Below are 26,359 nucleotides of genomic sequence, written 5' to 3' on the forward strand. Positions count from 1 at the left end.
GGAACTAGTGCTTTCAGATTGCTCAATAAACTAATTAAAAATCTTAAAAATATTTGAATCGTAAGAAATTAACCTATACATGGATCGTCATTTAAATCTTTTTATATACCATTTTTTTTTCATTTTTCCGTCATCCTGCTTCACAGAAATGAAATTATTATCTAAATTAGAGGAAACACTACTATTTCCTATAACAATTGTCAGGTTACACTTCTCCTAAAAGCACTGACCTCCAGATTTTGGCTAAAACAAGATCTTTTCTTTAAAAAATTGAAGTGTAATCTACATGTATTTTGAACATTAAGTATGTGTCAGTTTGTTTCTCAAACTATTTTAAAAACGATAAATCAAGAAAAAAAAGATGACCCTCGGAATCGGATCCCAATAATGCAATGGAGGCTTTTAAGTGTTCAATATACAGATATTGGCTTATGTTTCGGTCAGTATGTGTTTTTATGGACCTGTAAAATTATATTTTTACAGGTCATTAAAACCTATATTGACCGAGACACAAGTCTATAACTGTTGTGTTAAACGCCCTTCTCAAATGCATTCATTTTATACATATAGGAAAATGTGATATCACAAGAGTCATTATCTCTTTTGCAGGTCAATATCACTTTTAACGTATCGGCGCCTGCACTCATTTCGACTAATCAAATTAGCGCATTCTAGAAGGGTATATAATATTGCACATTAAATATAGATACCTATAATTGAGGCAGTTATTACGAGTAAAGCGTTACAAAAGCTTTTCAATTTTCATAATAAATACTTGCAAAAAAAAATAATTCTCATGTGTTTCCGTAACATATAGTCTTTTTGTGCATGTAATTAAGTTTAAAATCACTTTAAAGAAATATAGCATTAGTTTCCAGATATCTAAAACATTTTTTGTTGTTGTCGAACGATCTGGAGGCCAGTCTCTTTAAATCAATGTTAATGCCAGCAAACAAGACAAGAGACGGTTGATTGAAATAACAAAGCTAAACATTAAGGTAACACATGGAAGACGGATGGACCGTGATGCTGCAGGAAACGAGCCTAAATCAAATCTATCTCAAGGGTTCATTCATCCAATCTTACGACAGGTAACATCTTGTGTCAAGGAATTGTGACTGTTTGATTCATTAGATTCGCGTCGCTCTTCCAGAAGGTACAGAATTCTCAGAGTACTCAGTTGATCTGATACTAACCTGGAAAACAGTAAATAATAATCAAATGTAAAGAGGCATAAAAGGTCACAGTACTTATATCATTTCAATTTGTTGCAAGGATGCGAAGCTGGCAAGTCTCCCTATGCTCATGCATTAGAATGGCCATAGAACAAGATATGATTATAGTTCTGATAATTCAATAGGCAAGTTTGTAGATACTTTTAAAATGTGCACGACATATATCGAGAGAAGACAATATGGTAAAGTGGTAACAATGTCTGACTATGATACCAGGTGTCTTGAGTTAGAGTCCCTGCTCCTTCAACAAAGATTTCTAACATTGGAAAAAAGAGTCCCGTGTACTAGGAGCTTTATGTAAGGCATACTAAAGAATCAAGGCAGCATCTGAAATTGCAGGATTTTCTGTATCTTGCACTGTCCTCTAATAATCAAAGTACTAATAGTACAGTGCAACAGATAACTATGGTATGAAAGATGACTTATGTAATAAAGAGCACGTCTGGTATAAAAAAATCTAGTCAAAAATGGCACACGGTCGCTAACATGTTTCGGTAGTAGAACCAAATGCATTAGGATGATCTCGCGATTTGGATGATATTAACATTTTTGCATTCAAGCGCGCCCATTGTTACTAAACGGCATCTTAACTTGTATGTTTGTGATCAAAACCATGGCTGCCTCAAAGGTTCTGATTGAGTAGGCCAAAGTTTCCGGTCTGTAACGATAATAAAGCCAGAAGTTACATTTTTCCGCTTGACTATACGACATACACGAAACTATCCAATAGTTTGTGAGCGAGTCCTTCCTGATTAACATGCACGGTTACATGAGGGTGATTTTTGATACCTTCCAAAAATTTTACTACAGTCTCTGGAGAAGTCATATCCAGGGCAAGAGTAACAAGTGACTGAAGTATTGCCATGCATACAAATCCCCTACTGGAAGGCAACCTATTTTCTCTACTGCAGTAATACATAATAACTGATATCGCTCAATGTGTATAAACATCTTGTACGATATATACAATATGCTATAACAAAACACTTTGATTAAAATTTATATATATAAAAACCTATAGTTGTTTTCATATTGAATTTTTTTGGCTGATTATAAAAATGTTATCATGTAAGTTATTTATAGTAACAACAAAGGGAAATTAATCTTTAAAAAAAAAAAAAAAAAAAAAAAAAAAAAAAAATCTATATAATATAAGTCCACAAGAAACTCTTTACCAGGTAGAGATAGGTCAAAATACACCTAAAAATTGGATGTAACATGCATGCTGTACCACAGAAAAGTGGTCTCGATTTTTCTCTACCGCCAGTAATAAAAAAGTTACAATAAAATCTATTTATAGTAACAACAAAGGGACGTAATTCTAAAAACAAGGGTGCCTCATGGTGGTGAACATTTGGTCCAAGTTACATCAAAATCCCTCCATGCATAAAGAAGAAATGTTCCGTACAAAGTCATTCTTGAATTTGACCTTTGACCTCTAAATATGACCTTGACCTTAGACCTAGGGACCTGGTTCTTGCACATGACATGTTGTCTCATCCAGGGGAATATTTGTGCCAACTGATATCTAAATCCTGCTTTGCATGACAAAGTTATAGACCGGACAGGAAAAAAATCCTCTTGACCTTTGATCTCAAAGTGTGACCTTGACCTTTAAGCTAGGGTACTGGGTGTTGCGCATGACACGTCGTCTCATCATGGGAAACATTTATGCCAAGTAATATTGTAATCCCTTGATGGATGACAGAGTTCTGGATCGGACAGGGAAAAAACCTTATTGACCTTTGACCCCCAATTGTGACCTTGACCTTTGAGCTAGGGGTCTGGGATTTGCGCACGACACGTCATCTCATCATGGGGAACACTTGTGCTAAGTGATATTAAAATTCCTTAATGAATGTCAGAGTTATGGACCGGACACGAAACAGACCCTGTTCATGCTATGTTAACATTTGACTGCTAAGTGTGACCTTGACCTTTGAGCTAGGGGTTTGAAAGTTGTGCATGACACATCGTCTTATTATGAGGTACATTTGTGCCAAGTAATATTAAAATCCCTTCATAGATGGGAGAGTTATGGACCGGACAGGAAAAAAGCCTTGTTGACCTTTGACCTCAAATTGTGACCTTGACCTTTAAGCTAGGTGTCTAGGTTTTGCGCATGACACGTCGTCTTCTCATGGGGAACATTTGTGCCAAGTAATATTAAAATCTCTTCATGGATGGGAGAGTTATGGACCGGACAGGAAAAAAGCCCTGTTGACCTTTGACCTCCAACTGTGACCTTGACCTTTGAGCTAGGGGTCCGGGTTTTGCGCATGACACGTCGTCTCATCATGGGGAACATTTATGCCAAGTAAAATTAAAATCCCTTCATGGATGGGAGAGTTATGGACCGGACAGGAAAAAAGCCCTGTTGACCTTTGACCTCAAATTGTGACCTTGACCTTTGAGCTAGGGGTCCGGGTTTTGCGCATGACACGTCGTCTCATCATGGGGAACATTTGTGCCAAGTAATATTAAAATCCCTTCATGGATGACAGAGTTATGGACCGGACACGAAATTGCGGACGGACGGACGGACAGACGGACGGACGGACGGAATGACGGAAAAGCGCATTCCTATAGTCCCCGAAACTGGTTTTCAACCAGTAGGGGACTAATAAGCTTACAAACATATACAAATATACATACCATTCTTATCAAGTTGTGGAAATGGTAACCTAGTTCGCATATCTTCAACACTGAAATGTATGAAAGAAGATAGTGTTTAATAATATATCTGTAATAAAAAATACAAACCTGATTCATTTGTTTTGTTTTTGTTTGATTTAACGCCATTTTTCAGCAGTATTTTAGTCATGTAACGGCGGGAAGTTAACCTAACCAGTGTTCCTGGATTCTGTACCAGTACAAACCTCTTCTCCACAAGTACCTGCCAACTTCCCAACATGAATAAGAGGTGGCTGACTAATGATTTCAGACACAATATCGTTTATCAAATAGTCACGGAGAACACACGCCCCGCCCGAGGATCGAACTCGCGACCTCGCGATCCATAGACCTACACTCTACCTACTGAGCTAAGCGGACAGGCCAAACCTGATTCAATGAATTTGACTAACGTTCATTAGTACTTTTCAATTTCATGTTTAAACAAACAAATATGTTCTCCAAAAAGAAAGCTTGAATAATTACATAGTCAGGAATTACTTTCAATGCTGAGCATGAACTTATACTGTCGGAACAATAAAGGGAGGTAATAAAAGAAGAATGGATTCAATAATACTTTCCAGTAGATAATATTTTTTTTTAAAACAAAACGACAGTATCAAGTGTCCTTTTAAAATCAAAACTAAACAAGAGATACTTTTGAGAAAAGTGCACGTCTCGCACAACTGCCTAATCTAAATAGTAAGTCAGTCTTTATATACTGTTTACTTAATCCACATGTGCATGTGCGCTTTCTTGACACCAAAAGGACGCAGTTTGGGGGTAAACCTGCGGAAGAAATCTGAGTGTTTCTTGGTATTTCAAGGGCCATAATTCTGAAGTGACTGAACTCCAATTTCAAAGAAAGACCATTTTTAGCAAAATTTATAATCCAGTCCTTATAAAAATGTAACTTACCAGTTTCTGGAAGCTTCCATTTCCCATCTCGACTTTAAGGCACTGACATTTCCAATGAGAGGGGGTGTGGCTCTACCCTCACTGTCCCCCTCATGGTCTCGTATGACAGCAGGAAGGCTTGCAGAAAGCGGGACAGGCTGATACTCTGATGGGTTGCTAAGCATCATCACAGTTGGAGAGTGTTTACAATCCTCAAGGATAGGCAGTATTTCAGCAAAGTCTGGCCTGTCCTATTAACAGAAAGGATAGGCAGTATTTCAGCCAAGTCTGGCCTGTCCTATTTACAGAAAGGATAGGCAGTATTTCAGCAAAGTCTGGCCTGTCATATTAACAGAAAGGATAGGCAGTATTTCTGCAAGTCTGGCCTGTTCTATTAACAGAAAGAACAGGCAGTATTTCAGCCAAGTCTGGCCTGTCCTATTAACAGAAAGGATAGGCAGTATTTCAGCCAAGTCTGGCCTAAGTCTGGCCTGTTCTATTAACAGAAAGGATAGGCAGTATTTCAGCCAAGTCTGGCCTGTTCTATTAACAGAAAGAACAGGCAGTATTTCAGCCAAGTCTGGCCTGTCCTATTAACAGAAAGGATAGGCAGTATTTCAGCGATGTCTGGCCAGTCCTATTAACAGAAAGGATAGGCAGTATTTCAGCGATGTCTGGCTGTCCTATAACAGAAAGGATAGGCAGTATTTCAGCCAAGTCTGGCCTGTCCTATTAACAGAAAGGATAGGCAGTATTTCAGCCAAGTCTGGCCTGTCCTATTAACAGAAAGGATAGGCAGTATTTCAGCCAAGTCTGGCCTGTCCTATTAACAGAAAGGATAGGCAGTATTTCAGCCAAGTCTGGCTGTCCTATTAACAGAAAGGATAGGCAGTATTTAAGCCAAGTCTGGCCTGTCCTATTAACAGAAAGGATAGGCAGTATTTCAGCCAAGTCTGGCTGTCCTATTAACAGAAAGGATAGGCAGTATTTCAGCAAAGTCTCGCCAGTTCTATGAACAGAAAGGATAGGCAGTATTTCAGCCAAGTCTGGCTGTCCTATTAACAGAAAGGATAGGCAGTATTTCAGCCAAGTCTGGCCTGTCCTATTAACAGAAAGGATAGGCAGTATTTCAGCCAAGTCTGGCCTGCCCTATTAACAGAAAGGATAGGCAGTATTTCAGCCAAGTCTGGCCTGTCCTATTAACAGAAAGGATAGGCAGTATTTCAGCCAAGTCTGGCTGTCCTATTAACAGAAAGGATAGGCAGTATTTCAGCCAAGTCTGGCCTGTCCTATTAACAGAAAGGATAGACAGTATTTCAGCGATGTCTGGCCTGTCCTATTAACAGAAAGGATAGGCAATATTTCAAGTCTGGCCAAGTACATATCCAGTACTTTCGTTTTACTTTTTCAAGGATTATTTTTACTTTTTCAAGGACTATTTTTCCCAAACTGCATTTCTATTCTCAACAACTTTTATCAGCTATTTCCAAAATGGAGTTATAGTAGAAATTACTTTGTGTAAATTGTCATAAATAGTTGTCTTTTATGCTACATCTTCTTTCAAATTATATTCATGTCTTCCTGTTTATATTTCTTTTTAAAATTTATTCTTTCCAAAACACATGTTGCTGACAGACCATTTGGTTAAAATTCAGGCAGTTGTTTCCAAAGTACTTTTCAAGTTTTTAAGTATTTTAGTCATTGTCAAGTTTTCAAAGGCAAGCATCAAATGAAAGAGCTTTTCAAGGTTTTTGTGAATCCTGTAAGAAACAAGAGCTGTCTGATGACAGCGCGCTCGACTATTCGAAGAATTGATTGAAGAATGGTGTCAAAATATTTCCACGGATATTCAGACAAAAGAAATAAATAGATTAGACAAACAATGTTCCTGTATTACTTTGATTTCGATAAGTCTTGCACTAAATGGCAATATATGAGCCAATTTCAAAGTCCAAAAAGGGCCATAATTCAGTCAAAATAGTTATGTACTCTTGCCTACAGATGGAAATCATAATGATAAACAAGTGTTCAAAGTTTAAAAGCCATATGTCAAATAGTTTTGACAAAACATGGACTTGTATGGAAACAGAACCAATTTCAAAGTCCAAAATGGGCCATAATTCAGCCAAAATAGATGACAGAGTTATGTTCTCTTTCCTACAGATAGAGACTATTATACTAAACAAGTGATAAAAGTTTCAAAGCCATATGTCAAACACTTTACAAAAAATATGAACTGGTACGAAAAACTTAACCAAGATTTCTCAGTCAAAAAGGGCCATAATTCAGCCAAAATCCTTGATGGAGTTATGTACTCTTGCCTATAACTGGACATGGTGATGGTAAACAGATGTTGAAAGTTTCAAAGCTTTATCTCAAAAGACTTTGTCAAGATGTGGACTGGTACGAAATATTAACCCAGATTTCTAAGTCAAAAAGGGCCATAATTCAGCCAAAATCCTTGATGGAGTTATGTACTCTTGCCTATAACTGGACATGGTGATGGTAACCAAGTGTTGAAAGTTTCAAAGCTTTATCTCAAAAGACTTTGTCAAAATATGAACTGGTACGAAAAACTTAACCATGATTTCTAAGTCAAAAGGGGCCATAATTCAGTCAAAATCCTTGATGGAGTTATGTGCTCTTGCCTATAACTGGACATGGTGATGGTAAACAAGTGTTGAAAGTTTCAAAGCTTTATCTCAAAAGACTTTGTCAAGATGTGGACTGGTACGAAATATTAGCCCAGATTTCTAAGTCAAAAAGGGCCATAATTCAGCCAAAATCCTTGATGGAGTTATGTGCTCTTGCCTTTAACTGGACATGGTGATGGTAAACAAGTGTTGAAAGTTTCAAAGCTTTATCTCAAAAGACTTTGTCAAAATATGAACTGGTACGAAAAACTTAACCATGATTTCTAAGTCAAAAGGGGCCATAATTCAGCCAAAATCCTTGATGGAGTTATGTGCTCTTGCCTATAACTGGCCATGATGATGGTAAACAAGTGTTGAAAGTTTCAAAGCTTTATCTCAAAAGACTTTGTCAAAATGTGGACTGGTACGAAAAACTTAACCCAAGGTGTGACACCGACGCCGACGCCGACGCCGTGGTGAGTAGGATAGCTCTACTTATTCTTCGAATAGTCGAGCTAAAAATATAGACATAACACTTACATTGTGTAAACTGTATTCAATCAAATGCTTATTTTATCCTTTACATATAAAAGTAAGTTCTCTTTACAAAAGCAGCCTATTTAAATTACCTCTGGATTAGGATTCCATCCTCTCTGTAACAAAGCTACCAGTGGTTTAGGGAAGGTCACTGCTATAGGGGGTCGTGTCTGGTGGTAGGCCATTTCTGCAGCTGCTGCAGCTGAAAGAAAGCAATCATTTACACAACATTATGTATTCAAAAACATACATTAAGAACAGACAATTGTGAACATGTGTATTTAAAAGCATACATTCAGAAATAAATAACATTTGCTTGTAATTACAAAAGAGATAAGACACCGTGTATCATTTAGGCTGTACTAATTGAAATTACAAAACAAATAAGACACAGTATATCAATTAGGCTGTACTAATTGAAATTACAAAACAAATAAGACACAGTATATCAATTAGGCCGTACTAATTGAAATTACAAAACAAATAAGACACAGTATATCATTCAATTAGGCTGTACTAATTGAAATCACAAAACAAATAAGACACAGTATATCAATTAGGCCATACTAATTGAAATTACAAAACAAATAAGACACAGTATCATATCAATTAGGCCGTACTAATTGAAATTACAAAAAAATAAGACACAGTATATCAATTAGGCTGTACTAATTCACATTTCTACTACTATTCGAACTTAGAATCTGAGTGAAGGTAAGAGTGTCAAAATGTCCTACATTTTCTGTTGCAATGAAATGAAAATTGGATCAAAATTAATTATATCTTATGACAGGTAACAGATTTAAGACATCTTACTACAGTGAATGCTTGTGAAAAAATATTTTCCTGTCCACCCAAGCAGTATAGAGCTAGAAGACTGAACACAAAATATGACTACAAATGTATTCATTTATAAGTGTGACCTTGACCTTTAAGTCATGTATTTCATGCTGAAGTTGTATTAACACATCAAATATACAAGAGTCTTGCCATTTTCCCTATTAAATATCAATAAATATTGAAAACGTACCAGGTTTAAGGTGAGAAAATGGTAATTCTCCTGCCAGTAGTTCCCTATTAAATATCAATAAATATTGAAAATCGTACCAGGTTTAAGGTGAGAAAATGGTAATTCTCCTGCCAGTAGTTCCCACAAACACAGTGAGTAACTGAATACGTCTGCCTTCACACTGTATTTTGTGCACTGAGTAAATATCTCCGGGGCCATCCATCTCAGATTCTGTAAAGGCACAGATACAATAAATTTTGAATTTACAAAGTACCCACTATAAAAGATTGGCTATATTTCCACAACAGCTAAGCTTTATTTTTACTACTAAGAAGTAACGGTGTCACTCACATATTGAAGATATTCACAATTAAATTTCAAACTTTGATGAATTTCACCACTACTATCTCCCATACTGTTAATTTTTGAATTTCTTTTACAAAAAATTAAAGATCTATATGATTTCAACAGACTTGACATTGTCACCTCAAGGCTGAGTGGAAAACAATAGTTGTTTGTGTGACTTACTACCAAAATGCAGGCCTACCTATTAAACTGAGTAAACACTTACCCCCGGTTGTTTCGTCATGTTATCTTCAAGTGTGCGTAAAAACTGAGATTCTAAAAATAGAAAACATACTGTGAAATCATTAATACAAGTGCGGGACTAATACTTTTGGATCTCATAGTAAAGTAAAGGAAAATTAAGCCAAGTTATAGTTCATTTTCAAATTCATATTAAATCCATATGTTGAATTATCCCAGTCCTAGTCACAAAATATTTACACTGCAGAATGTTTGAATATTTTTGTAAAAAATCTAACAGCAGGGCCACTACCCTGCAGCAGTATATTTTAGCAGATAAATTATTTATGTATCATTAAATAAGATAAGATATCTAAGTAACATTTAATCAGGTAAGAGTTTTATAAAATTACCACCAAGATCAATCATAATGGCATGGCAATTTTCCTTCAGCAAAATATTCTTGCTGATTGGATCATCTCTCTGTATCATCAGTTGGATTAAGGTCTATAAAAGTTACAGCCTAAATCAGCCACTAGAGCATGGCCATTTTTTTCTGGAAGTATGTTTCAGTTGTTTAAATAGCAACAAAATCAGCCACTATAACATGGGCATTTTCCTACAGCATAATGTTCTTGCTGTTGAGGTCTGTATATCAACTTACCACCAACTAAGATCTCAATAACATCTTAACACCAAATTCAGCCACAAAAACCAAGATCATTTTCCACCAACAGTACAATCTGGCTGTTGAGATCTCTGTATTGACTTACCACCAAAATCAGCAACAATAGCATGGCCATTTTCCTCTAGCAGTGTATTCTGGCTGTTGAGACCTCTGTATTAACTTACCACTAAAATCAGCCACAATACCATGGCCATTTTCCTTTATCAGTATATTCTGGCTGTTGAGACCTCTATATTAACTAACCACAAAAATCAGCCGCAATGTCATGGCCATTTTCCTTTAGCAGTATATTCTGGCTGTTGAAACCTCTATATTGACTTACCACTAAAATCAGCCACAATAGCATGGCCATTTTCCTCTAGCAGTGTATTCTGGCTGTTGAGACCTCTGTATTAACTTACCACTAAAATCAGCCACAATACCATGGCCATTTTCCTTTATCAGTATATTCTGGCTGTTCAGACCTCTATATTGACTTACCACCAAAATCAGCCACAATAGCATGGCCATTTTCCTCTAGCAGTGTATTCTGGCTGTTGAGACCTCTGTATTAACTTACCACTAAAATCAGCCACAATAGCATGGCCATTTTCCTTTATCAGTATATTCTGGCTGTTGAGACCTCTATATTAACTAACAACAAAAATCAGCCGCAATGTCATGGCCATTTTCCTCTAGCAGTATATACTGGCTGTTGAGACATCTATATTGACTTACCACCAAAATCAGCCACAATAGCATGGCCATTTTCCTCTAGCAGTGTATTCTGGCTGTTGAGACCTCTGTATTAACTTACCACTTAAATCAGCCACAATACCATGGCCATTTTCCTCTATCAGTATATTCTGGCTGTTGAGACCTCTATATTAACTAACCACAAAAATCAGCCGCAATGTCATGGCCATTTTCCTTTATCAGTATATTCTGGCTGTTGAGACCTCTATATTGACTTACCACTAAAATCAGCCACAATAGCATGGCCATTTTCCTCTAGCAGTATATCCTCGCTGTTCAGACCTCTATATTGACTTACCACCAAAATCAGCCACAATAGCATGGCTATTTTCCTCTAGCAGTATATACTGGCTGTTGAAACCTCTATATTGACTTACCACTAAAATCAGCCAAAACAGCATGGCAATTTTCCTCTAGCAGCATATTCTGGCTGTTGAGAGCTCTGTATTAACTTACCACCAAAATCAGCCACAACAGCATGGCCATTTTCCTCTAGCAGTATATTCTGGCTGTTGAGAGCTCTGTATTAACTTACCACCAAAATCAGCCACAACAGCATGGCCATTTTCCTCTAGCAGCATATCCTCGCTGTTCAGACCTCTATATTGACTTACCACCAAAATCAGCCACAATAGCATGGCCATTTTCCTCTAGCAGTATATTCTGGCTGTTGAGAGCTCTGTATTAACTTACCACCAAAATCAGCCACAACAGCATGGCCATTTTCCTCTAGCAGCATATCCTGGCTGTTAAGACCTCTGTATTAACTTACCACCAAAATCAGCCACAATAGCATGGCCATTTTCCTCTAGCAATATATTCTGGCTGTTGAGATCTCTGTGTATCACAGGCTGGGTTAAGTTGTGTAGATAGTTCATGCCTTTAGCAACATCTGTTGCTATAATCAACTTGGAGTGTATATCTATCAACCTGTTTAAAGCAGAAATAACTAACAGAAGTGTGTTTTAATCAATTTAAACACGACAAAGAGTTTATTTATCAAATAATTATTCTGTGCAGTATACAATTGATTAACAGTGTTTAATTTTAACATGTTCTGCTATATATTATTTTAATTCAAATATGTCTTACATGTTACGATGTAAGATAGTAAATCCAATGTTTTGTAGTAACCCTACTTCTTGGTCACTACATATAGGTTAACAAGTTAACACTAGTATGTACAATTTAAAAATAAGAGCACCACAAAATGCGTAGCAACATACGCCCGAAGGTACGACCTTTGACCCCTAAGTGTGACCTTTACCTTATAGACAGCCATCCAAAACATAAGCTAGGCACATTGTCTCAATGTGGTGAATATTTGTGCCAAGTTTCTTTAAAATCCTTCAAGCAGTTCAAGAGCTACAGAGCGGACACGAAACAAAGTCATATGACATTTGACCCTTGAGTGTGACCTTGACCTTGAAGCAAGCCATTCAAAACATGCTCTCTGCATGGCGTCTCAATGTGGTAAACATTTGTGTCTAGTTTCATCCAATCCTTTAAGGATTTCAAGATTGAGTTACAGAGTGGACATAAAATTGCTTTGTCCCCTAAGTATGACCTTGACCTTGAAACGAGCCATCCAAAACATGCGCTCTGCACATTGTCCTGATATGGCAAACATTTGTGTCAAGTTTCTTTAAAATCCTTCAAGGGGTTCAACATTACAGAACAAACACGAAATTATTCATACCAGCATCATAACATAAAACATCCCTTCGGACATATAAAAACATGATGTCACCCTTAGTATACATTTCTAGAATTAAATATGATTTCTCAAACTGGAATATTTGTTGAATAGCGAGAACATTAAGGTTCATGGGGGGGGGTGCTTATTCTTGTGGTGGCAAAGCTATTCTAGAGGATAAAATCCTGACAAACAAACAAAATTCCAATGTTATATTCTAACTTTGAAATTCATAAATTCATGTCCAAAAGAAATAGTCATGGACCACTTGATTTTACTGAAACCATGTCACCTATAAATTGATTCACTGCAAAATGAAGTTATTTAAAGGAATTGTTTTGGGATTTTTTCCCCAGCAATTGAAGTAAAACGTTTTAAATTTACAGTTCAGAAAGTCAGGTCCTTGGCTGCATTCCAGTTGCTTATCTCTGTATGGTAAAACAAAATGAATTTATGACAGAATAATTTCATTTGTCTCTGAAAATTTATAATAATATAATAATAATGTAATACCTTTTTTGTTCATGTAACAGACAGTAGAGGGAACCTCCAGCAACATATTGTGTCACTATGGCAAATTGCTGAAATGTTACAATATCAAATTTAGATGTAACAGGCAATAATAATTCTCCAAAACCAAGTATCAAATTGGCATTTGAAACAAAAAATCTGCTAGGACTAGTAAATTCAATCACTGCACCATCAACTCCAAAGTCATAGTCCCCATAGAACAATTTTTAACATCACATTGATTATTTTACTTTTAAAACATATCACATGATATCCTGTATGTTCATAGAAAACTCTTGATATTCTTTTCCCTGTTGAAGACTGTGAAAGTCAAAATGTCCAAGTGCCTTTATATGTATAAAATAAAAAAAGACTTTACAATGACGTTACAAATCTCGTATGATGAGGATCCATTAAATGGCTTATGAGGACTTGTTAAATTGTATTTCTATATTTTATGCTCTTCAATGAAATACGGAAATTTATCAGTGAAATAAAATTGGTATTTTCACTGTTTCAAAATATCTTTTTTTTTCACTAGTACGGAACTAGACTTGAATGCCAAAGAATATGAATTATAAATAATAAAAAATACCATGCAAAATATACTTCAGGAAATATACGAGGGTTCATCCAAAAGTAATGTCACTGCATCCATGGTGCACTTATTCATCTGAGTATCATAATAAAAAATATCAAAACGTACAATAATTCAATTCTGACAATATGGCAAAATATTTATTTCCGGCATTTTTTTAAAATTTAAAATGCACATGAATTAAAAAACAAGAGGGCCAAGATTGCCCTAGGTCGCTCACCTGAGAAACACACTATAACAGTGTAAACATGTTTAACCTAGTGATTTCATGAAAACAAATATTTTGGTCAAATTTCATTAAGATTGGGCTAAAAATGTGGTCTCTTGAGTTTAAACAAGTATTTTCTTAGATATGACCTAGTTTTTTACCCCAGATGACCCATTTTCAAACTCGGCCTAGATTTCATCAAAGCAATCATTCTGACCAAAATTCATGAAGATCAATTGAAAAATACAGCCTCTATCGCATACACAAGTTTTTTCCTTGATTTGACCTAGTGACCTAGTTTTTGACCCCAGATGACCCATTTTCGAAATCGGCCTAGAATTCATTAAAGATATCATTTTGACTTAATTTCAGGAAGATCTATTGAAAAATACAGCCTCTATGGCATATACAAGCTTTTCCTTTGATTTGGCCTAGTGACCTACATAGTGACCAAAATTCATGAAGATTAATTGAAAAATACAGCATCTATCGCATACACAAGGTTTTTCCTTGATTTGACCTAGTGACCTAGTTTCTGACCCCAGTTGACCTTTTTTTGAATTCGGCCTAGATTTTATGAAGGTAATCATTCTGACCAATATTCATGAAGATCAGTTGAAAAATACAGCCTCTATCGCATACACAAGGTTTTTCTTTGATTTGACCTAGTGACCTAGTTTTTGACCCCAGATGACCCCTTTTCGAACTCGGCCTAGATTTCATCAAGGCAATCATTCTGACCCATATTCATGAAGATCAATTGAAAAATACAGCCTCTATCGCATACACAAGATTTTTCTTTGATTTGACCTAGTGACCTAGTTTTTGACCCCAGATTACCCATTTTCAAACTCGGCCTAGATTTCTTCAAGGAAATCATTCTGACCAAGTTTCATGAAGATTAACTGAAAAATACAGCCTCTATCGCATACACAAGGTTTTTCCTTGATTTGACCTAGTGACCTAGTTTCTGACCCCAGTTGACCCCTTTTCAAACTCGGCCTAGATTTCATCAAGGTAATCATTCTGACCAACATTCATGAAGATCAATTGAAAAATACAGCCTCTATCGCATATACAAGCTTTTTCTTTGATTTGACCTAGTGACCTAGTTTTTGATCCCAGAAGACCCATTTTCGAACTCGGCCTAGATTTCATCAAGGCAATCATTCTGACCAAGTTTCATGAAGATCAGTTGAAAAATACAGACTCTATCGCATACACTAGCTAAATGTTGACAGACAGACAGACGACAGACAGACGCCGGACATCGAGCAATCAGAAAAACTCACCTGAGCAATGCTCAGGTGAGCTAAAAATACCACTGACGCTATGCTGCCACACGCTAAAATATTATTGGTTCATTAATAAAACTGTCAAATGCAGCCGCTGATCTTTATCAAAATAACACGCTGAATCATATGAAATTTTTACAATGTGACATTAAGTATCTCCGCCGTTTCCTGTTAAAATTATATTGACGTCATTGCTCACTGAAAATGTCTATGCAGTGTTAACGCTTGTTTAAGCTGAGAGAAAATATGTCAATTTCTGACAAGACACCACAGCGCGCTGTTGTGCGTTTTTGTTTTAAATTAGGAAAATGACCGTTAGATGCCATGCAGACGATAAATAACACGTAGGGACCAAGAACAGTGAACAGGAGACTAGTATTCAGGTGGTATGAGCGTTTCTGGGATGGCAATGAGACATTAGAGGATCGCCAGAGAACCGAAAGACCTGTGATTTTAGTGCAGTGTGATTTTTCTTCATCTGAAAGAAAAACTCCAAGGGGTCCATTTCCAGGACCTTGATCATTTGAAATTTTTTTGTAAAAATGTGTTTTCATTTCTTTCAAAAAACTGGTATTTTGCTGCTTTCCGTAAATGTGTGAACAGACATGAGCGCTGTATAGAAAATCAAGGACGATACTTTGAAAAGAATGAATATTGAGTCAGTAAAAAACATCGTCTCTGATGTCAATAAAGTTAGTGGCGTGCGGCAATCGCTGCAAGTATGCCTTCCGTATATTTCAATATCGTTAAAACTATGCAACATATCTCATCGATATTTTTACACAATATTGCAAATAGATAAAGGTACTTGGGTATGCATTTTTGTTTATTTCCTTTCATTATACACAATTTTACAGCTACAGTGACATACTTTTGGATCAACCCTCGTGGATGTATAGGAATATATCATACATATATACATTCTATCATAAACAAGAGCTGTCGGAGGACAGCAACGCTCGACTATTCAACAGCCTTGTCGATTGAATGAATACGAAAGTCGAAAAAGGGGCATAATTAAAAACAAGAGGGCCATGATGGCCCTATATCGCTCACCTGTTATCATTGCACTTGAGGACAAGAAGGTCCTCAGAAAAAATATCTAAGTCCAAAAGACAGGAACAACAAAGGAAAGAAATTTAACCAAAAAGAAAAAAAAATTTTTACAAGGTATAGATATGTCAAAATACACCTAAAAATTGGAGGTACCATCCATGTTGTACCACAGAAAAGTGGTCTCAGTTTTTCCCTGCGGCCAATAATAAAAAAGTTACTAAAAATAAGCTATTTATAGTAACGTAAAAGGGAAGTAATTAAAAAGAAAATTATTGTAAGTGAACAAAAGAAGGATCTGCCAAATAAATCTGTTGACATAAATGAAATTTCAGATCAGTATCTTCATTAGTTACGGAGATATTCCCATTTTAATTTGAAATAAAGGGAGGTAATTTGACATAAAATCAGTCCATAGTTATCTACCATGATTGACTCAGTCCAACTAATGACAATAATGAAATTTCAAATAAGTCCTATAAGTACTTACTGATATAAATCCATTTTGACTACAATCAGGGGAGGTAATCAGATATAAAATAACACTGGAACCTACGATTGGATCTGATTTGTCATGAAATCCAAGATTTATTGTTGCTGAAGATATTTTGGAAGTTTGTATCAAATAAAACCATAAATGAAGTCTCTATATGGCTGCAAAAGCCAAAATAGCCAATTTTGGACCTTTAAGGGGCCGTAACTCTGGAACCCATGATGGAATCTGGCCAGTTCAAGAAAGGAACCAAGATCTTGTGGTGATACAAGCTGTGTGCAAGTTTGGTTAAAATCAAATCATAAATGAAGTTGCTATTGTGCAGACAAGGTCAAAATAGCTAATTTTGGCCCTTTCAGGGGCCATAACTCTGGAACCCATTATGGGATCTGGCCGGTTCAACAAAGGAACTGAGATCTTATGGCAACACAAGTTTTGTGCAAGTTTGATTAAATTCAAATCATAAATGAAGCTGCTATTGTGCAGACAAGGTCAAAATAGCTTATTCTGGCCCTTTCAGGGGCCATAACTCTGGAACCCATAATGGAATCTAGCCAGTTCAAGAAAGGAACCAAGATCTTATAGTGATACAAGTTGTGTGCAAGTTTGGTTAAAATAAAATCATAAATGAAGCTGCTATTGTGCAGACAAGGTCAAAATAGCTAATTCTGGCCCTTTCAGGGGCGATAACTCTGGAACCCATAATGGAATCTGGCCAGTTCAAGAAAGGAACCAAGATCTTATGGTGATACAAGTTGTGTGCCAGTTTGGTAAAAATCAAATCATAAATAAAGCTGCTATTGTGCAGACAAGGTCAAAATAGCTGATTTTGGCCCTTTCAGGGGCCATAACTCTGGAACCCATAATGGAATCTGGCCAGTTCAAGAAAGGAACCGAGATCTTATGGTGATACAAGTTGTGTGCAAGTTTGGTTAAAATAAAATCATAAATGAAACCACTATCGTGCAGACAAGAAATTGTTGACGGACGCACGCACGGACGCACGGACACACGACGGACGACGGACGAAGGGTGATCACAAAAGCTCACCTTGTCACTATGTGACAGGTGAGCTAAAAAGCAAAATAGGGTTATGGAACCTGCATAGTGCTTATCAGCTCATGACAGTGGACAAGTGTGTGAAGTTTCAATCCATTCCCATTAGAGGGTACTGAGATACCAGCTTACATATAAGAATTTAACCCAAAACTCCTAAGTTTAAAAAGGTGCATAATTTTGTAAAATGCAAAGTTGAGTTATTGACCCTTTGCACTGCATGTCATATCATGACAGTGAACAAGTGTGTGAAGTTTCAATCCTTTCCCATTAGTGGATACTGAGATACCAGCTTACATACAAAACCTTAACCAAAAAATTCTAAGTCGAAAAAGGGGCATAATTTTGTAAAAAAGCAAAATAGAGTTATGGAACCTGCTTTGTGCATGTCAGATCATGACAGTGAACAAGTGTGTGAAGTTTCAATCCATTCCAATTAGTGAGTACTGAGATACCAGCTTACATACAAAACCTTAACCAAAAAATTCTAAGTCGAAAAAGGGGCATAATTTTGTAAAAAAGCAAAATAGAGTTATGGGACCTGTGCAATGTAAGTCAGTTTATCACAGTGAATAAGTGTGTGAAGTTTCAATCCATTCCCACACGTGGTTGCTGAGATACCAGCTTACATACAAAACTTAACCAAATCGGGACGCGGACGCGGACACCGACGCGGACGCCGACGCATGGGCGAGTGCAATAGCTCTACTATTCTATGAATAGTCGAGCTAAAAAGTGTAACTGAAATCAGGAAACGTAATAAGAACTATTTACAGTTTTCCTACCAAGATATCCTGACGTCACGACATTATGATGGGATGCACATGACATTGCGCGGCAACCTAGATGACATTGGTTAAAACCATTAAAATACATAATATAAATAGAAAATTTGTTTGTTTCAGTGTAAGATCGAAATATATTTTCACTCGTGAACATCATAATTAACATTTTCCCTCGTGGATGTGCCACTCGTGAAAATATTGCATTATAGTGTTTACTTGTTGAAATATATTATGCTCTTACACTAAAACAATTATTCTCTACATATTTGGAATAAGTGCTCTTAATTTAGTTTTATAACACAGAAGCTAGCTCACACTAGGATCATCAAGACAGGCTCCCAAGAAATTGATCACATATGGACTGTTCAACTTTGATAACACGGCTACCTCACGACAAAACATGTCAACATCTGATTTTGTACCAAAACAACTTGCTTTATATCTGCAATATAATACAAACTCATTGTATTACAAATAAATTACATACGGAAGTTTAATCCTTATAGCTTTTAAGGTAGACATATAATGGGTAATGTGCTGGTGTTACTTAAAGCCACATAACAGAATCATTAATTTGCTTAAGAAATATTCTAATATGCTTGTCTCTGTTAAAACACGCTTACGCTAGAATGACGTCACGTTAACGCGCGGTGATGTTACTGTTTTTGTTGCGACCAAGAAAGAGTGCTACTATATTTCATCTACCATTTTAGATAAAGAGCATATTAGAATCAAAATGATTTATAGCAAAACCGTGTTTTAACTCTATATACATACACTCGGGTGGTATTACGTTGCCCCAATAATTTAACTCGGGCTGTGCCCTCGTGAAATTATTATGCCCGATGTATAACCGCCACTATGCATAAATAGTGTTAAAACACTCTTATGCTATAAATTATTTCTTAAATACAGCACAAACAAAGATTTGTCTTTGAATAAAATCAGACCATGCAACAGCTGTTTACGAAATCAAGTAGAAAATCTCTAACCTATATAGATAAATCATATAGATCTAAATTTGTATTAAGTTTTATGAAGATTCAGAAATGAGTTATTTATTTCTGTGGGAATATATGAATCTGGAACAATTATAGGGTAATAACTCTGAAGTTACTGAAGAGATCCTAATGAAAGATGTCCAAGCAACATTGCTCTATAAAGATCTATATTTGTTTAAGGTTTCATGAAGATCCATCAATGGATTACTTTGTTATGTGGGAATTTATTAATTAAACAAGAGCTGTCTGATGACAGCGCGCTCGACTATTCGAAGAAATGATTAAAGAATAGGGTCAAAATATTTCCACAGATATTCAGACAAAAGAAATAAATAGATTAGACAAACAATGTTCCTGTATTTATTTGATTTTGGAAAGTCTTGCACTAAATGGCAATGTATGAACCAATTTCATAGTCCAAAAAGGGCCATAATTCAGTCAAAATAGTTATGTACTCTTGCCTACAGATGAAAATCATAATGATAAACAAGCGTTCAAAGTTTAAAAGCCATATGTCAAATAGTTTTGACAAAACATGGACTTGTATGAAAACAGAACCAATTTCAAAGTCCAAAAAGGGCCATAATTCAGCCAAAATAGATGACTGAGTTATGTACTCTTTCCTACAGATAGAGACTATTATACTAAACAAGTGATAAAAGTTTCAAAGCCATATGTCAAACACTTTACAAAAAATATGAACTGGTACGGAAAACTTAACCAAGATTTCTAAGTCAAAAGGGGCCATAATTCAGCCAAAATCCATGATGGAGTTATGTACTCTTGCCTATAACTGGATATGGTGACAATAAACAGGTGTTGAAAGTTTCAAAGCTTTATCTTAAAAGACTTTGTCAAAATATGAACTGGTACGAAAAACTTAACAATGATTTCTAAGTCAAAAGGGGCCATAATTCAGCCAAAATTATTGATGGAGTTATGTGCTCTTGCCTATAACTGGATATGGTGACAGTAAACACGTGTTGAAAGTTTCAAAGCTTTATCTTAAAAGACTTTGTCAAAATATGAACTGGTACGGAAAACTTAACCAAGATTTCTAAGTCAAAAGGGGCCATAATTCAGCCAAAATCCATGATGGAGTTATGTCCTCTTGCCTATAACTGGATATGGTGACAGTAAACACGTGTTGAAAGTTTCAAAGCTTTATCTTAAAAGACTTTGTCAAAATATGAACTGGTACGAAAAACTTAACAATGATTTCTAAGTCAAAAGGGGCCATAATTCAGCCAAAATTATTGATGGAGTTATGTGCTCTTGCCTATAACTGGATATGGTGACAGTAAACAGGTGTTAAAAGTTTCAAAGCTTTATCTTAAAAGACTTTGTCAAAATATGAACTGGTACGGAAAAACTTAACCATGATTTCTAAGTCAAAAGGGGCCATAATTCAGCCAAAATTATTGATGGAGTTATGTGCTCTTGCCTATAACTGGCCATGGTGATGGTAAACAAGTGTTGAAAGTTTCAAAGCTGTATCTCAAAAGACTTTGTCAGAATGTGGACTGGTACGAAAAACTTTTTTTTTGTAATTTATATTTTATTTCCAGAGAAACTCCTTTTACATGTTCACATAATATAGCATGAATCTTTCAGTAAATCAATAGCATGATATGTAGAATTACAAACAGATGACTGCACATAATACATAGTGACAAAGTCAGTGAATAACAACAACAACCGTTGTGAATATTCTATTGCCAGCAAAGATATCATCTAATATTATGGATATTCCTACTTATAAACAGAACAAGATAACTAAAGGGAGATAAAAGCTGTTATTAACGATACATATTTTCTGACTAAGTTGTTTCCCTTTGTAGGGCTGTGTTAAAAAGCCAAAAAATTAATATAAAACAGAATTTGTTATTTTTATTCTTTAAATTTTAAATTATCTTTATAATAATATTTCTTATTCTTAATAACAATTTACTCATGCCTTTTCTAATTTACCTAGTCCATTCTAAGACTATGCATTAAGAAAAAATATTTTGCCTGTGGTCAGCTTATAAAGTACAGTGAATATCAGTATCTTCAGTTTGTTTAAGAGAGAAAAAAAAGACTGCAAAAGGTAGCAGAATCTGGTTTGTAAGACAAGGTTGTTAGTTGATACTGTAATATCTTGAACACAATATAATAGGAGTACTCCAGGAAAAAAAAAACAACAACAAAAAAATATATATAAAGGAAAAGAAAATAGAAAGGCAAGGGGGTTTAGCGCGTGAGTCTTCTATCTGTGTGACAGGTGTTTATTTGGAGGGAGTGGGCAACCTATTTTTAAACTGGTACAAATAATATAGAAGGGCTTTAACTTTCAATCTTTTGATATAAGCGCATAAAAGGTAGAAAGAAGGAGCATTTATATAAATCTGGTATAACAGTAACCACAATAATACCTTTTAAAAGAATTTCTAATCTATCAACGGGAGGAAATGTCTCCATTGACTTTCGAAATTTTGTAACTTAAAAGTTTTAACTGCATTGTATTTATTTACTTTAAATAAGTATTTAATACATTTTTTCAGTCCTTCCAGGTTTGGCAAAGCATTTTTCATTTTACATGAATAAATATATGATTTACATGAGATAAGGACAAGGTTAAGTACATCTGGAAACAGTCTGTTACCAAATAAAATATCAGTATTTGTCCAGTTTGCACCTAATATAATTGATGAACACTTACTTTGAATCCAATTTCTAACATTTAACCAGAATGTGGTTATAAATGAACATTCGTAAAACAGATGAAAAATAGTTTCTGAAGCTCTATGACAAAAGGAGCACTGGTTATCATGTACAATACCCATTTTGAAACAAAGATGATTAGTTCCTAAGATTCTGAGATTGATTTTGTACTGTAACCACTGTAGTTTTGGATCTGTTGTAACTTTAAAAGGTAGTCTATACATCTTTTGCAACTCAAAGTTAACCATATTTATCTCATTTATCCATTTGCTGAGATACCGGTTTGTGTTTGGTACGAAAAACTTAACCAAGGTGTGACGCCGACGCCGTGGTGAGTAGGATAGCTCTACTTATTCTTCGAATAGTCGAGCTAAAAAATAATTAAAAGGCAATAACTCTCAGACTGGTTAATGAAGTTATCCTAATAAAACTGTGTATGCACGGCCACACAATGGCATAAAGTTTTATGAAGGTTCATCAATAGATTATACACTATTAGGCAAAGTCAAAAACCTTTTTTTCCTTGAATCAAAGGAGAAACTCTGCTTTCACTGGGTCAAGGACTTTGATAAAAAGCTAAATTTCATTTCAATGGAAAACTTTCTGACTGTGTCTACTATACCTTTTAACAGCAACTGTTTTCCCTCTACATCTGCCCTTATAAACCTTGCCAAAGGATCCACTGCCAATGACATCGTTAAACTCAATATCTGAGATCAGAATGTGAAAGTGGTGGGGAAGATCTGCTCTCAACTGTAACACATCTATCTTCTCTGAAACAATAATACAATAAATGAGATCAGGGGGAAGAGAGAGATCTCTCTCTGAAACAATAAACAGTAAAACCAGTGGTGAAATTCTGTTCTTAGTTAACACATATCTATCTTGTCTGAAATAGTAATATAAGATTATCTGACCTTCTCTGAAATATAAGATTATCTGACCTTTTATACAATGTATATCCTATAAAATTCAAGAAAAAGTTTAATAATCTTTCTATTATGTGCTTATATTTATCCAAATATTAATGGACTTGATCAATCTACAGTACAGCCAGCCAAGAAAGAAACAATCAAGGTTTGACTGTATTAGCCTCATATATATATAAGTACATGTAACAAGGAGCTGCATTCAATAAACGCTTGATGCCCCCGGTGGCATCCTTGTCGAAAGATTTTGCACCCAAGTCAAAAACGAGGTCAAGGTCAAACTGAGGTCAGGTGATGTTTGAAGATGAGGAATGGTCACAGTTTACATCTGTATTAACTAGTATCAATTCATTCTTGTAAGGGATATTGATGCTAGACGAAACAGTCCTATTTGATTAACCTCGTACGTACGGATGGACAGGACGATCACTATATGCTTCCCGCATCAGTAGATGCTGGGGGCATAAAAATGACATATGCATTTTACATACATTCTTTGAGCACATTGCATATTGAATTGTATTTTATTCCTAGTTTATTTATTCTTTATTTGCAACAAAGAGTAAACATATTCCTAGTTTATTTATTCTTTATTTGCAACAAAGAGTAAACATGTCTTTACCTGGAAAACAAACTTTTGCTTTAATATATCACAATGCCCATAAATAAGAATTTGATTAAGGGGACATCAAATTAACTTTAACACAAAGAATAGCAGTACTTCCAATTTGACTTAAACGGAGTGAAGACACATACCGTGAGAACGACTTTTGACGGGACTTGAGAAAATTTCCTCAAGATAGCCGTAATTTTGAGATAAGCAAGTCTTAGATACTGCACTTTAACTGTTGCTAAATTCAGTCTACCAAGACAAGATAAAGACTACACACTCCCGACCATATTACAAACAGGAGGGACTTAAATGAAACATTCCTCATCACGAGGTTCGAAGTACTTACCTCGGGTCATACTCTTCAGTTTGCCAATAGGAGATGGCACTGAGACATAAGAGCCTTCTCCACCAGGCTGAGAGTAATCACCATGAGCTGATTCATCCTGAGGTCTTTTGTGATGCTTGACTAGAGTGACTATTGCATCATGTCCTAAAATAGATATTTATATGTAATGCTTGACCAGAGTGACTACTGCATCATGTCCTAAAATAAATATTTATATGTGATGCTTGACAAGAGTGACTATTGCATCATGTCCTAAAAGAGATATTTATATGTGATGCTTGACGAGAGTGACTATTGCATCATGTCCTAAAATAGATATTTAAATGTGATGCTTGACAGATTGACTATTGCAGCATGTCCTAAAAGAGATATTTATATGTAATGCTTGACGAGAGTGACTATTGCATCATGTCCTAAAATAGATATTTATATGTGATGCCAGACTAGAGTGACTATTGCATCCTGTTCTAAAATAGATATTTATATGTGATGCCTGACTAGAGTGACTATTGCATCATGTCCTAAAAGAGATATTTATATGTAATGCTTGACGAGAGTGACTATTGCATCATGTCCTAAAAGAGACATTTATATGTGATGCTTGACGAAAGTGACTATTGCATCATGTCCTAAAATAGATATTTATATGTGATGCCTGACTAGAGTGACTATTGCATCTTGTTCTAAAATAGATATTTATTTGTGATACTTGAGGTGCGACTATTGCATCTTGTCCTAAAATAGATATTTATATGTGATGCTTGAGGAGTGACTATTGCATCATGTCCTAAAATAGATATTTATATGTGATGCCTGACTAGAGTGACTATTGCATCTTGTTCTAAAATAGATATTTATTTGTGAAACTTGAGGTGCGACTATTGCATCTTGTCCTAAAATAGATATTTATATGTGATGCTTGAGGAGTGACTATTGCATCATGTCCTAAAATAGATATTTATATGTGATGCCTGACTAGAGTGACTATTGCATCTTGTTCTAAAATAGATATTTATTTGTGAAACTTGAGGTGCGACTATTGCATCTTGTCCTAAAATAGATATTTATATGTGATGCTTGAGGAGTGACTATTGCATCGTGTCCTAAAATAGATATTTATATGTGATGCTTGAGGAGTGACTATTGCATCATGTCCTAAAATAGATATTTATATGTGATGCTTGACTAGAGTGACTATTGCATCATGTCCTAAAACAGATATTTCTAGTTCATGCAAAATGAACAAGAGGTTACATAACAATTACAAGAATGTATATATTGCTATGCATTGTTCAACAAGAGGTTACATAACAATTTCAAGAATGTATATAAATTGCTATGCATTGTTCAACAAGAGGTTACATAACAATTTAAAGAATGTATATATTGCTATGCATTGCATAACAATTTCAAGAATGTATATATTGCTATGTAATGTTCAACAAGAGGTTACATAACAATTTCAAGAATGTATATATTGCTACGCATTGTTCAACAAGAGGTTACATATCAATTTCAAGAATATATATATTGCTACGCATTGTTCAACAAGAGGTTACATAACAATTTCAAGAATGTATATATTGCTACGCATTGTTCAACAAGAGGTTACATAACAATTTCAAGAATGTATATATTGCTACGCATTGTTCAACAAGAGGTTACATAACAATTTCAAGAATGTATATATTGCTATGCATTGCATAACAATTTCAAGAATGTATATATTGCTATGTAATGTTCAACAAGAGGTTACATAACAATTTCAAGAATGTATATATTGCTATGTACTGTTCAACAAGAGATTACATAACAATTTCAAGAATGTATATATTAAAGCAACTCCTGGATTAAGGTTGTTCAGCACATTTAGATCAATATTTTTTAAAATGTACAATTTGTTTAAACATTGATTTTTTCAAAACTTCAGAATATACTTTAAAAATTCAGCAAATAAACAAGATAGGGTTGTTTGCTTGATTTTATTCCTAGATTGATTTGAATTTTGAATTATTTAACCTGTCAGATGTTTTAATATCATATTTAAATTTAGAAAGTTAGAAACTGAGCCATTGTAACAAGTTTACCCACAGGTCACTATTAATTCATAAAAGGGTTTTCATTTCCGTACGTCAAATCCA

The 26,359-nt window shown here is 35.3% G+C and overlaps 1 protein-coding gene across 1 annotated transcript in view; it reads right to left on the reverse strand.

The window, feature by feature from the left end:
• Window positions 1-1,072: 1,072 nt before the first annotated feature.
• The window catches only part of LOC123558671 (serine/threonine-protein kinase TNNI3K-like), a 123,228-nt gene continuing 97,941 nt past the window's right edge, over window positions 1,073-26,359 (reverse strand). Inside the window, exons 8-18 of the mRNA XM_053524332.1 lie at window positions 24,219-24,362; window positions 22,953-23,103; window positions 18,942-19,068; window positions 13,142-13,209; window positions 11,705-11,862; window positions 9,556-9,605; window positions 9,083-9,215; window positions 8,068-8,177; window positions 4,827-5,056; window positions 3,869-3,940; window positions 1,073-1,196 (exon numbers count right to left, since the gene is read on the reverse strand). Of these exons, the coding sequence (XP_053380307.1) occupies window positions 1,073-1,196; window positions 3,869-3,940; window positions 4,827-5,056; window positions 8,068-8,177; window positions 9,083-9,215; window positions 9,556-9,605; window positions 11,705-11,862; window positions 13,142-13,209; window positions 18,942-19,068; window positions 22,953-23,103; window positions 24,219-24,362 (1,367 nt within the window). The remainder of the gene's footprint in view (window positions 1,197-3,868; window positions 3,941-4,826; window positions 5,057-8,067; window positions 8,178-9,082; window positions 9,216-9,555; window positions 9,606-11,704; window positions 11,863-13,141; window positions 13,210-18,941; window positions 19,069-22,952; window positions 23,104-24,218; window positions 24,363-26,359) is intronic.

Source organism: Mercenaria mercenaria, chromosome 15, assembly GCF_021730395.1.
Source record: "Mercenaria mercenaria strain notata chromosome 15, MADL_Memer_1, whole genome shotgun sequence".
NCBI classification, from domain to species: Eukaryota; Metazoa; Mollusca; class Bivalvia; order Venerida; family Veneridae; genus Mercenaria; species Mercenaria mercenaria.